Source organism: Rhyacophila brunnea, unplaced genomic scaffold (assembly GCF_057557595.1).
Source record: "Rhyacophila brunnea isolate RB1 unplaced genomic scaffold, BYU_Rbru_1.0 scaffold_24, whole genome shotgun sequence".
NCBI lineage: Eukaryota > Metazoa > Arthropoda > Insecta > Trichoptera > Rhyacophilidae > Rhyacophila > Rhyacophila brunnea.
Genome location: NW_028232904.1, coordinates 29,112,411 through 29,126,033, shown reverse-complemented (window position 1 = coordinate 29,126,033; position 13,623 = coordinate 29,112,411). Strand labels below are relative to the sequence as shown.

Genomic DNA, 13,623 nt, shown 5'->3' with positions numbered 1-13,623 from the left:
GCATAAAGACTTCAGTATTTTGGTTAAGTATTTCACCATGATTCCAAGAGATGGCAGTGTGTGTACAATATATTAAATTATTTAAAACAATCGACTGGGGTTTGTATAGAAAGTGTAAAGTACAGCGTGTATAATACACACTCATTTTCTATGGGCTGCGTGGATTTGTAGATTTCAGTCCTTTTTTTTGAGGGTCTTCGTGGGTGAAAGGTCTTATTTGTAAAATTGTAGGTAGGTATCTAAATTGTTTTCACACTCTAAAATGATGGAAGTTTCATTGAGGATATTTGTACTCACAATTCCCTTCTTGATCATAAATTTAATGTACTGCTACGAACCCCTGTTTTAGATAGGTAGTTGATATTCAATACTATTTCTAAAATTTTTATGGTACATCTTTTTAGTTTTATTCTTTGTACTCTGTCAACACCAGTGACGTCCCTAGACAAAATACCGCCCCTGGGCAGTGCCATAATGCCGCCCCTTTTTTGTTTATAAAATTTTTTATTATCCGTGTTCGCGTCGTTTCTGGTCACCAAGGACGTCGAAGGGCAACGGAAGTAAACTAGACATTGTGAACCCGACTAAAAAAATACAGTCCTGTTAAACCTTTTATGTTAATTAATGCATTTTGTTTCCAACCAGTGAGCTGATTTATTTAAAGGAAAGATTAGCTATTTTTATATATTCCAAATGATTCTCCTCGATTTGCCGCCCTTGGTATATATTCCAGAATCAATTATAGGTATATTTTTGTAAATCTTTATGCATCAATCAGAAATATTGATTTACATGTTAAACATTTCAGGTATGCTGGTGGTGTTTGCTCCTGCAGCGCTGACGACTGAAGTCAAATCCGTTGAGATGCATCACGAGGCACTACAAGAGGCTGTGCCCGGAGACAATGTCGGCTTCAATGTTAAGGTACCAGCAAGTCGTAACAGCATGACCACATCATGATTTGAACCGAAGACGATGAAGAAAACCTCCTCTATTAGACTGAGCCTAAATATATGAAAATGAAGATGAAAAAAAGACTCATGGACTAACGATTAAATTAACTGCAAGTCTTTTTGAATTGCAGATTCATTTCTATACGCAAGAATCTATTATCACATAAATTTTAACACAGTTTTAGATTCACTCAAACAGTCAATTTCATTGTTAAAATTCATAGCTACGTGAGCATTGAGTGATTTACGTGGTTGGCCGGCCAACTCAAAATAAGTAATTCACCTTGTCAATAATTAGTTGTGTGTACTCTTCTTGACCAGATTCACTCTACTAAGTAAGAGGCCATCCATGGACTGAAACCGTATGCGGTTTAGATCCGTGTGCCATACTAAACTTATGATTTTTGTTCATGAAAATATATTTTCACTAAATTTGTAAGTGTAAGTGTATGGTATACACGGATACGATCAGATGCTCATAATATACTTTGTGGAAAAATATTTCCATGAACAGAAACGATAAGCTTAGTATGGCACACGGTTTCAGTCCATGGATGGCCTATAAAAAGGTTCATTTCAATAATACCTAAATAATATTTATGCAAGATTTTCAAATTCTGGTTAATTGATTTCAGAATGTATCAGTGAAAGAGTTGCGAAGAGGCTTTGTGGCTGGAGATTCCAAGAACGCCCCTCCGAAGGGCGCTTCTGATTTCACTGCACAGGTAACAATAACATTCCAATACAATACAAAACCAAATTAACGAAATCAATATTAAACGAGTTTAAAATTTTTTTCACTACATCGTCGATGGAGATGTATATTATGTACATTAGGTCAAAAATCGTACAGAGTCCACTCTCAGTTTTGACTTATCTGTATCATAGTGATAAAATCTCATTGTCTGCAAACTGCTTATCATTGAATGAATACCAGCATATATCAATAGGCTTACGGATTATTAAAAACCATGTCCGTGTCCTATACGAATTTAGCTAAAACTATATCATAATAATATAATATAGTAAATCAGTATTCACGAAGAAATATACAAATCGTTTGAGCAGTTCTATTTGAAAAAGTATTGCTGAGTATAATGATTAAATTAGGTGCAAGTCATTTCGCATTGCAGGTTTATCATCTTTATTGTCTGGGGTTTGTTTGTCAGAGCCGCACCGAGATAAAAACATATTTTATACAATGAAATATTAGTATGTAATTATGGTTTCCCAAAGTGGGCGCTGGAGGGATATTGAGGGTGTTGCCTGCGTACGAGAAAGTGGGCAATAAGAAAACATTGAGAATTAGACTATGCAAGAATTGTCATGGAAACATTCTTATTAATAATATTTTAAGGAAGTATTATAAAACTGTAGAAATCAATCAACTTCAATATGTGTAATGGCTGTTTATTTTTATTTTATGGAGGCAGTACATCGACATGGGTGTGGCTTAAGCATCGGCCTATAACAGGTTCGAATCCTGGCTCTGGCAGTACACATATTGCTTATCAATTTGTGTATGTGTCAGGATATGGACCTAATAGGTTGAGCAAGTGGCTAACATTCATTTCTCGTAAAAACTAAATCTGTTAATACAATCCTGGAGACCCATGTGATCTTAAGGTTCGGACATGAAAAAAAATCTACTTTTCTAATTCAATCTGTTTCGAAACTGTAAATTATAATTTGCAGGTAATTGTGCTGAATCATCCGGGGCAGATCTCAAACGGATACACTCCGGTGTTGGATTGCCACACGGCACATATCGCTTGCAAATTCGCCGAGATCAAAGAGAAATGTGATCGCCGTACGGGTAAGTACTGTAATTTTAAGACTTAGGGAAACTTGCAAACAGATGATATTGGATATATTGAGAATTCAATGCAGGGTTTCGGTGTAGTTCAAAACGGAATATCCCACATAAACAACGGAATTCACATTACGTATTAAACATTACGAATGCAATTATAAACATATTAATGAAATCCGTCAATACGGTGTATATGGGGGTATTACACCTCCGAATGGTCCCCATTTGGAGATGTCTCGTCTGGGGGTCTAAAGAGGCCTGAACCATTTTCAAACCGACGTATAGTAATGGTTGATTACAAAAAAAAAAAAAAAATACTTGGCAAGGTTCATCATACATAACTTTGAATATTTTACAATATTTGTTATCTATTATTATAGTTTGGTTTAGGCAGGGCTTAGTGAATGAACCAACAATATGTGTAATATGTATTCTCAATCCAACGAAAACAAATAAGTATGAATGAAAAAGTGCACACAATTTTTTCGTATCGCCCAAAATATACCACAACTATTATGGTTTGGTTTAGGCAGGGTTTAACTGATTTTTATAAACTTACCAACCCCATCTGTAAATAGTGGTCTTAGTTTAATAAAAACAAATACGTATGACTCACAAAGTTTAGTGTGCATTATTTATGGCGGATCTTAACAACCTACCTCCACCCTTTGCTACTGGTAGACAGTTGACACAGTACGTAACAGGCTTTCCACCTAAAACATGTGCGAAACTATTTGGTGTTGAATCGTGCCCAAAAATGAGAATTGTGACAACTCAAGGGAACGATTCAATAGTTATTTTTCACATTCAGGGTCGATCATATTATGGCAATGTAATAAGTTCTTTATATCATATTATATAATTGTCTGGATGTGAGGACTTAGAGAGTTTCTTTAATACTTTTAAGATTTCTTTTATGTTTTACATTTTTTATAGTCCATAAAATAAAAAGAAAATTATATTTTTATTGGCAGGTAAAACGACAGAGGAGAATCCGAAGGCGATAAAGTCCGGCGATGCGGCTATCGTGTGCCTGGTGCCCACCAAGCCGCTGTGCGTGGAGTCCTTCCAGGAGTTCCCGCCCCTCGGCCGCTTCGCCGTCAGAGACATGCGACAAACCGTCGCTGTGGGGGTCATTAAGGTGACAAAATAAATTAGATATTATCGTCACTGTTCTGGCAGAAGACACTAATTCAAAAAAATTACATATTGAGTTAGTTATACCAAAATGTTCCTTATTTCAAACTTTACCGTCTCGAAACCTTCTTAATAAATAAACAGTCTTTATTTTAAAGTCATCCTTTTTACGATTACTTAATAAACTCACATGATAGACCATTTCAAACATTTTAACAACTTCAAAGTCAAATTACACAAAACTAGTATTCTCCAGTTAGTGTGTTCTGCCAGAACACAGACGTTATCTATTATATAATATTTCCGGTTAAGTATCTAATATTTTTTTTTGCACAAATGGTCACCCGCAAGAGCAACCGTCTGAAAAGCCATAGGTTGCTGCTTCGAACCTGCGGCTAGGCATAAAAAATGCATGTTGTTTTTTTTACAACACTACTAAGAACACAATGGGTTGGGCGAATGGCTAACACAACCATTTCTCGTTAAAAATCTGCTAATATAACCTCTATTCTCTGGAGGTCCATATGGTGCTAACAATCAAGCACGGTTGTTTACATATTTTTTAATTATTTGTATAAGTATAAATTTTATACGTGGTGTAAATGATAATTCTGCTATCTGACTAGTGTTTCTTCTTCCTAAGTGTAGAAATCCATATCAGGCCAATTCTGTCAGTCAGAAAAGCTATAGTTATAAAAATTTTCCACTTGAGTGAGAATGAGTTTAGAAAGTTGTCGTTTTATGAATGCTTCGAAAAGGTTCTGTTTATTATATTCTTGCTAGTAGTGGTGAGGGGTGGAAGTAGGCTGGTAAGATCTGACATAAATAGTGCATACAAAATTTTATCAGCCTCGGTAAAATCACAAAATAAAAAAAAAAAAATTTGTCAGTCATACTTGTTTTTCCCTCCACCACCCGCCACGTCTCCACACCCGTTATGCAGGCGTATACCGTGGCGTAACGAACGATAGGCGCTGTTCAAATTTGTGCCGAAAGTGTCCCAGGAGCAACTTCCCAAGACCTTGGTTGGCGTGCACTAGAGTGTGTGTGATCCCTACTTCCATATAATGTATTACGGTCAATTCTCGATGAGAAAAGACCTTCTCGCTCGCCGTATAATGCCGCAAACTTTGTAAAGCTGAGAAATTTTCCCTCGTAGATACCAAGTCGCAATGGCCGACCGGTCAGTCAGATGTCAGTCATACTTATTTGTTTTCATTGAACTAACTATACAAATTGCAGATAGTGTTGATTAGTTATTGCATGCTATGGGCGATCTGGCAAAATAGTGCACACTTTTTCAGTCGTATTTATTTATTTTCGTTTACAGATAGATGAAAATTTTTTGGACTATTATCTATTATGGTTTAGTTTACGGAAGGTTTAATTGAATTTTAAAAACTAACCACTATCTGCAATTTTGTGGTCTTAGTTCAATGAAAGCAAATACGTATGACTGACAAAGTTTATTGTGCACTATTTATGTTGAGTCTTAACAGCCTGCCTCCAACCTTCGCCACTGCTTGGTAAAATGTAGTCATTCCTATATATATTGCCCTTGAATCCATAATATCGTCACTGTTCTGGCAGAAGACACTAATTCGAAAAAATGACATATTGAGTTAGTTATACCAAAATGTTCCTTATTTCAAACGTTACTGTCTGGAAACCTTCTTAATAAATAAACAGTCTTTATTTTAAAGTCATCATTTTTACGATTACTTAATAAACTCACATGATAGACCATTTCAAACATTTTAACAACTTCAAAGTCAAATTACTCAAAACTAGTATTTTCCAGTTAGTGTGTTCTGCCAGAACAGAGACGATATATGGTGTTCACTATAATTTATTATTTTGTATATTTCATTTCATGTTGTGAACGTCTCAAACATGTAATTTATAATAGCCACTCAAAGAGAGATCAAACAGTGAAACGTGTCGTATTTTATTGTTGCAGAGTGTGAACTTTAAAGACGTATCGACAGGCAAAGTGACAAAGGCCGCGGAGAAGGCCCAAAAGAAGAAATAACTAGGGGGCTCCACTCTACACTCACGGCGCACGGCCGCACCCCAACACTCACTCTCGCCCCCGGACGCGTCCTCCGTCCCGCACCCGCATCTCTCCGGCGCCACCGCCGAGTGGCTGTCCTTCCCGCTCCATGCCGCCAGGCATAAGAACGTTGTCATGTTGCGAATAACGGTGAACGGCAATGTCGTACAAGTGTGCGTGCGTGCGTGCGCCCATCATTCAATCGTAGTCTACCCCTCCCGGCTCCTTCCCCTCAGTCAATCCCGCTCACCCTCGCCCTTCTTCCACCGCAAAGAGTTCCGCAGGAAAGGGACCGTCGCATTCCATCGACTGAAACGTAACAACGTCGGCGACGCGTATTCTCACTCAGAATCCGGTGTATATTTTGTCTTGCTGAGTTATTATTATTATTATTGTATCATCCGGCGAACGGCAGCCGAGTTAATCCATCTTGACCGCGTAAAGAAAGATCTCCAACTGGACCGTCTGAAGTCGTGTTCCGGCTGCTGGAAGGTGGCCCTCTGGCTCGCTCCGAAGGGCGACGCGGTGTCGTTCGGCGCGTGCAATCTAGATAGAGTAAACGAATCCGTCAAGACGTCCGCCGCCACATGACACACTCTCGGCGCAGGGGTCGGAACGGGGCCTCCGGCATCGGCCGCCTTTAGGAATTGTCGGTTAATATTCGGAAAGATTTATAGCAGACTCGAATGCTGTTCACCGTTTGCTTTATAATTATTCCTACGACTGACCTATGCGCCTCCGTCGCCATTCTTCTGAGACGTCAACGTTGCAGAGTAAATTTTAAAAATAATGCTTAATCAAAATTCTGTAATTCATGGACGAAAATGGCTGTCGAGGCGCACAGAGTGCAGTAAAATTTTACTATTATTATTATTATTATTATTACATTGTAAAATTAAATTATTTATTTCTATCCTAATTTTTCATAATTCGAAATTTATTTCAAGGGATTATTTATTAAAAATGATATTTATTGTTATGGATGATTTAAGTCAATTTGGCACAAATTATGAATTACAGTTTATTCGATTGCAAATTATGAATTAATATTGTATAGTTTGGTTTCTGAATACTGAATGATTTCATGTCTTGATACTTAATAATATGATAATATGTATGATAATCCATAATCCATAGTCTGAACTGTTTTTATAATAGAAATAATAAAAATCCCTTTTTACACAATATCAAATCGACTGAAAAAAAAAAAAACTCATTGTTTGCAGTACTTATAATAAATTTTTGTTGTTAAAGATTAAAACATGAAGTGCAGTTGTGGCATTTATAATTTTAATCTACATTATAAAAAAAAGATTGACGGAGCAAGAAAACACAACGGGACAATGGACATTAATGACTGAATAAATAAATAATATTGAATAGGTGACAGACAATGTTACTTTGTAAAACAAAACAAATGACACCTCTGTCATATGTGTGTTTCAAATATTAGGTGAATAAACTTCAGAAACAGTGTCTGGTATGCTTGCTTTCTGATTGGTCCACCGCGGGTACAAATTCGCCCAAATTCTCAAACTCCAGGTGCCCTATGTTATAACTTGTGACATGAAGTCATGAAGACATGACGTAATTGTGACGTAGCTCAATACACACATCGAGGCGAGCCGCCCAATGCCGACGGCTCACCATAGATATTATTATGCTGAAACACCTATTTGTGTATGGGGACAATTAATAATGCCAGTATTAGAGTAGCGTTAATTTCTCGAATGCTATTGACTCGCTGCGGTAGTACGTCACAATGATGTCATATGACGTCATGTCGCCCGGGCGACTTCAACTCGCAAGTTACAACATAAGGCCCCAGATCTGTGAAGGAGGTCCAAGAATGAATTTGCTCCAATATTGAGTGGAAACAGTAAATTTTACCTACCTAATGTAAATACTATAAACATACCATGTAAGCGTGAAGTTTGATATTTTTGATAGAAAATATGACACAATTAGAGCGATACCGAGCGAGAGAAAATGATACAATAGGCTTCATATAAGAGCAGTCAGAAATAATAACGCTAACAATAATTAGAATTGCAATCTGCGCAATTTCAAGGCTAAGTTGTTATTTCCTTATAGCTGAGTATTGTAACCACCCTGAAATGCGGTCATGTTTAACGTGTCCATGTCTCTCCACCACTCATGGTCCTCTGCTTCTAGACTACCATCAGCAAATTCCTTAATTTTGTCGCTCCAAGGCGATGGCGCTCTTCTTCTGTTTCACTATCCCAGGAAGCTACCCAAAACTACCAGTTTCCCCAAGTAATCCGCTAAAATGTATAAAAAAATTGAGATGCGTTCTTTTATCTGCCTCGTGCAAGAAATACTAAGAATTCAGCACCAATACCACGTTTTGAAGACGTCAATTGCCTTTGGCTCCCTTGCTCGTGTCCATAATTTGACAAGCACGCAAAAATGTGTAAAACACTAATGTTTGCTCGAGCATCAATTTCGTAGCAATTCAAATACCTTGATACTCCGACTTAGTGGTAAGATTGGTCAATCAGATATACAAACTCGCCCACTGTTTCTAGTAAATCTTGGAGTGTACTTATTATGAATAGGAACCTGATCGACAACCATTAACTTAGGTCTTATTCCTATTAATAAGGTGTTTGCATTTGACATTACTTCTACGCGGTGCAGCCGGTCTGTGAACTACTTTTCATCAGCAGCGATTTGTGTACCATCATCTGTGGATCTACATGGGATTTAAATAAACAAATAAACAGAGTCGCAGTCAGTTGTTCCGTTGTGCTCTACCCCATCAATCAAGGACATGTTAAAACCTATTTCTTTTTATAATACATACATAGAACAGTGTGAATTTGTTTTTGTTGTGTCTTAGTGTTTACGTTTATCGACTTTATGTATTTATATAATATTACGAATCCTGTTGTTTTAAACTGTTTTTTAATTATCGACTTTCGGAATGTGTCAATATCTTTATAGGCTTAAAAAAATGATATTTCTACTGTTGTCTCGACCCTATGAGTATACAGATATATAAAACAAAACAAGTTAATCCTACTCTCTGCCCTATATATAATAAACGACATATAATACAAAATCTATTATTTGTCATTAACAATGGAACTGTAACCCAGTGTGGGTATTTCTCAAAGATGTTGTCCACTGATTAAGTTAGCTACAAGTGACTTTGCAATGCAGGTTCAATAGCAGAGAATTTCACACTACTGCTATGACATATTATATTTGTCAATTTGCAGGGTATATAAAAAGACAATCTGTCACGATAAGTAGATAAACAGCCAATAATACTACACTTCGGCAATATTATTTAGTTTACATTAAAACCGTTTTTAACTGCAGTCGAGTAAGTAATCACAATGCACATAAAAAAAATGGCAGGCATGTGTCATAAAATCAGAATGCCAATTGAGCAATGTTTATATTTGTGGATTTTAACAACTTAACCATGCTTCATGCGTTTGCTAAATAATTAAAAATTTTGTAACATAAATAACGTATGTCTCCTTCTATTTATAGTCCAAATTCTTTGGTATCACTTGTTCCGGGGAAACATCTTTGGTCTGCCGTAAACTTCATACTAAATATATCTTCTTCTTCTTCGGCCATATCCGCCTCTTAGTTGGAGCATATAGACACCACGAGGCGCCTCCAAGAATCCCTGTCGCTTGCCAGTCTTCTTGCATCGTTCCAGGTCAAACTAGCATCCTGTAGCTCCGCCGTATACACTTTATAGCTAGTATTTAGCGGCCTTCCATGACACCGAAATCCGGTTGACTTGAAGAACAGGCAAGCCAGGTTGAAATTCTTTTCTGGCATCCGCACCACGTGGCTGAGCCAGGTCCAACGTCGCATCTTCATTCTCATTGTGATGAGAGGCTGCTTTGTGTGTTCTCTTATCTCCTCGTTGCTCCTAAAGTCATACCACCGCACACCCAGTATCCGTCGCAAACATCTGTTTTCGAAGCTCAGTATACGGTTGCTCTGAGCCTTCATAAGGTGCCATGATTCGCTACCATAAAGCAACACCATCAGAATACAAGTGTCGAATAGGCGGCATTTGGTTTTGACCGAGTACAATCGTGAGTCCCAGACACTCCGCATTAATATTAATTAATATAATTATTAGTCTGTGATCTGTCTCCATCGTTATAATGGAAATTATCCGGAGTCATCCAAGACTTTAATCTGCTACTTTCCTTGCATGATAGATTGCTAGTGTGAAGCACTACCAACATAACCTAAGTACTCAACTAATAATATACATTAAAAACAGTTTTGTAATCTGTTGTTGGATATAAAAAAGTTGAGTTATCTGTTGCGAATGGAAATTGTTAAAAAAACAAAAGTGTACTAATCGTAATATAGCTGCAGAAAGATAAGGAATTATTACAGCGCTTATCTACAGGTAATAAAATAATTAACTGCTGGATTATTCAATGCTGAAAACACCTGATAATAGTCTTTATGTACTGCGCACTTTGATTGCTTAATATAACCGAAAGCAGTGGTGTGAATACATGTTATCATCAACCAGGATCTATTCAAAATTTCATTGATTCAGCTACTTTTAGGACCATCTCTATCTTCTGGATAAGACCATTTTACGAAATTTACCGTGCAATTATAAATGCATTTTATATAATATAAAAAAATTTCATGTTTTACATGGCACAACAACTGAAAATGGGTCTTTGTCTCCTCGGCTCATTCCAGTTTTATATACCCAAGGTCTTTTATCCAATATTATCTAATGTGACAGGAATGTATACTATCACCTCAGCTCTTTACCCTGGAGACGAAAGCTATTTTTAAAGAAGCCTTAAGCTGCATTTAGACCAAGCGAGGGAATATTTGTTCTTCTCCCACTCCAGCGAAATTATTATGCTCGCTCAACAAAAAGCATTTATGTCAAGAGAATTTTGCTGGAGTGGGAAGTGAATCGGCAGGTTGGAAACCTATTAGCAATATACAGTATGCTGATAGTTTAAAGGATTTATATTAACTAGTAGAAAGTGTTAATGAGGTTAGCAATTCTAATGGTTTAAAAATGAACGTCAAGATAACAAAATTATTAACTGAATCAAAAATAGTGACACCAACACAAGTTTTGTTATTAACAGCGAAACGATTGATCATGTGACACACTATAAATATTACGGGACGTCTCAGGAAATAAAAACCAGAATTTAGAAACAAAATGAGACACCTCCTTAGCATTCGAGACCTTAACTTAGATCTGAGACTGCGTATGGTTCGCTGTTATATTCTCCGAATCATTTTCTGTAGTATGGAAGAATGGACGCTAAACCAGGAGATGTTATGGAAAATTGAGGCTTTCGAGATGTGTCAAGTGACAAATATTGATGTGCTCAATCAAATGGGAAAGGACGGAGAGGCTCTGTGTAGTATCAAAACCAGAAAACTACAGTACCTCGGCCACATTACGAGTGGACAAAAGTACAGCGTTCCTCAACTTGTCATCCAAGAAAAGATCAATGGTAAATGTAGCAGAGGCTGCAATATCAGTCACATTTTATATTCTGAATTGTTAATAAAATTATTGCCAATTACATTTTTGGGTGTGTCCCCGTATATTGGCTGAAATAGAGAAGCTGTTCGAATCTGTCTAACTTTCAGTTGGGCCGATCGGCTATTGCAACTTGTTGCAATCTGTCCAGTACAGCCAATGACATTATTAATGTACGACGCACTCAATACAGTAGCTAGGAAGTAAATTCGCGTATTCGCATGTATAGGTAGACGTCACGCAATTTCCATTATGCGATATCACGCATCGGGAATTTATAGCAATATGACCTTTATTGTAATGGCGTTAGAGCAGTGTTTCTAATGTCAATGTTCATTTGAGCGAACCCGTTCGAACCGAACCATTTGGCAGACCCAACAAAAAGCACCAAGAATTTATAGCAATATCACCTTTATTGTAATGGCATTAGAACAGATTATGCCATTCGGCAGACCCGACAATAAAGTGAGTGTCATTTTCTTTTCCAGATGATTCGTCCATATTAATGTCATTGAGTACAGCTATGAATGCGTTACATTGCACTGTACACAATACTGAATAGGTTATATAATGAAACTGTCGATCTACCTTTATTTAAGCCTATAAATGTATCCACGTTCCGAGTCATGTTACTATATTTAAGTTTATTGAATATCTATATAAGAATAATAAACGTTTTGTTATTTATTATTATAAATTGTTTGGAGTGACAAGGAGGTGAAGCCGTCGGCATGTCATGTCATCCACGTCCGGCGGCAATAGCTACCATTCGGGGCCGTTCAATTACGTATTGGATTACGTCATCGTCGCATCCCTTTCTTGCATCCGCACAAACGGCTGTTGCATATCATTCGAATCAGATTTTAACATTACCATGACCTCTGCATCACTACAATCAACGTTAAAACCGCCAAGACTTGTGATATATTAACGTACATCTCAGTATCATATCAGTTCAGCTTGAAATTCTGCTTCGTTATAATGTACATTACTATTTTCATTCCTATTTGGAGCGTATTTGTTATATTTGGACCTATGTTACGAGGAGTCGGTTCTGCCAGACACCGAATTTGAGCTTCTGCCACTACTCCGCCTAAGAAATGAACCTAAAACTAAATTCAATTCAATTCAATTTATTTATTTTTACATATTGTGGACATTACAAATTATAAGTTTAAGACATTCACAACATGACATAAAAAAAAAAGAGATAGATAGTATGTTATTAAACAGTAGAAATATGTACATACAAAAATATTAATTATATAGGTACATGGAAATACACCGGATGAGTTAAGCAGACCCTATTTTAAAAATTTATAAAATAACGTCCACCTATACTCATCCTCACGTAGGTGGAATATATCAACACGCGAAGCAATTTCGTTGAACATAGTTATCGCCCTCCCAATTGGCATTACCAGTGGCAGGTTGGTTCTGCATCTTGGGAGAATAAACAACTGATGTTCTCTATTTCTAAGATAGTTATCAGGGACACACAGGTCAACACTGCCCAGAATGGCAGAGTTCTCGTTTATACCTCGTATAAGTCGAAAAAAATACGTAGCTAAATAAAGATTTCTTCTAAATTGCAAACTGCAGTATGTAAGCATGCCTGTGCCCATGAGAAAGTCAGTTGGATAAAGCCACGGATAGTATCCGTACAACCTCAAATAAAGGAGTCTCAAGAATTTCTTCTGAACCCTCTCCACCATAAGGCCATACTTCAACTGATGCGGTGCCCAAACAATAGACCCACTCTCAAGTCTGCTTCGAACTAAAGAATTAAATAAAAGTTTTAATACCGTAACATCCGAAAAGACCCGGGAAGTACGCATGACGAAGCCCAACATTTTAAGCGCCTTATTACAAATGGTAACTATATGGCTAATAAATGTCAGTTTACTCTCAAACGTAATGCCAAGATCCCTTACAGATGATATTCGTGACAGAACTCTGCCATGCATCGAGTATTGGAAAAACAACACTTTTGAGGCTCTGGTAAACGACAAATCACTGCATTTTATCATCGTTCACTTTCAACCAATGCATCGAGTCTATGAACTATCAATTAATAGCAGTGGCGTAGATTTGGAGATTCGACATAAATAGTACACACTAACCAAACTTT

General features: G+C 37.1%; 1 protein-coding gene across 1 annotated transcript in view; it reads left to right on the top strand.

The window, feature by feature from the left end:
• Nucleotides 1-6,061, top strand: part of LOC147069296 (elongation factor 1-alpha-like) — a 28,082-nt gene extending 22,021 nt beyond the window's left edge. Inside the window, exons 7-11 of the mRNA XM_085950924.1 lie at nucleotides 809-924; nucleotides 1,589-1,678; nucleotides 2,649-2,769; nucleotides 3,741-3,907; nucleotides 5,864-6,061. Of these exons, the coding sequence (XP_085807050.1) occupies nucleotides 809-924; nucleotides 1,589-1,678; nucleotides 2,649-2,769; nucleotides 3,741-3,907; nucleotides 5,864-5,935 (566 nt within the window). The 3' untranslated portion in view covers nucleotides 5,936-6,061. The remainder of the gene's footprint in view (nucleotides 1-808; nucleotides 925-1,588; nucleotides 1,679-2,648; nucleotides 2,770-3,740; nucleotides 3,908-5,863) is intronic.
• The last annotated feature ends 7,562 nt before the right edge of the window (nucleotides 6,062-13,623 follow it).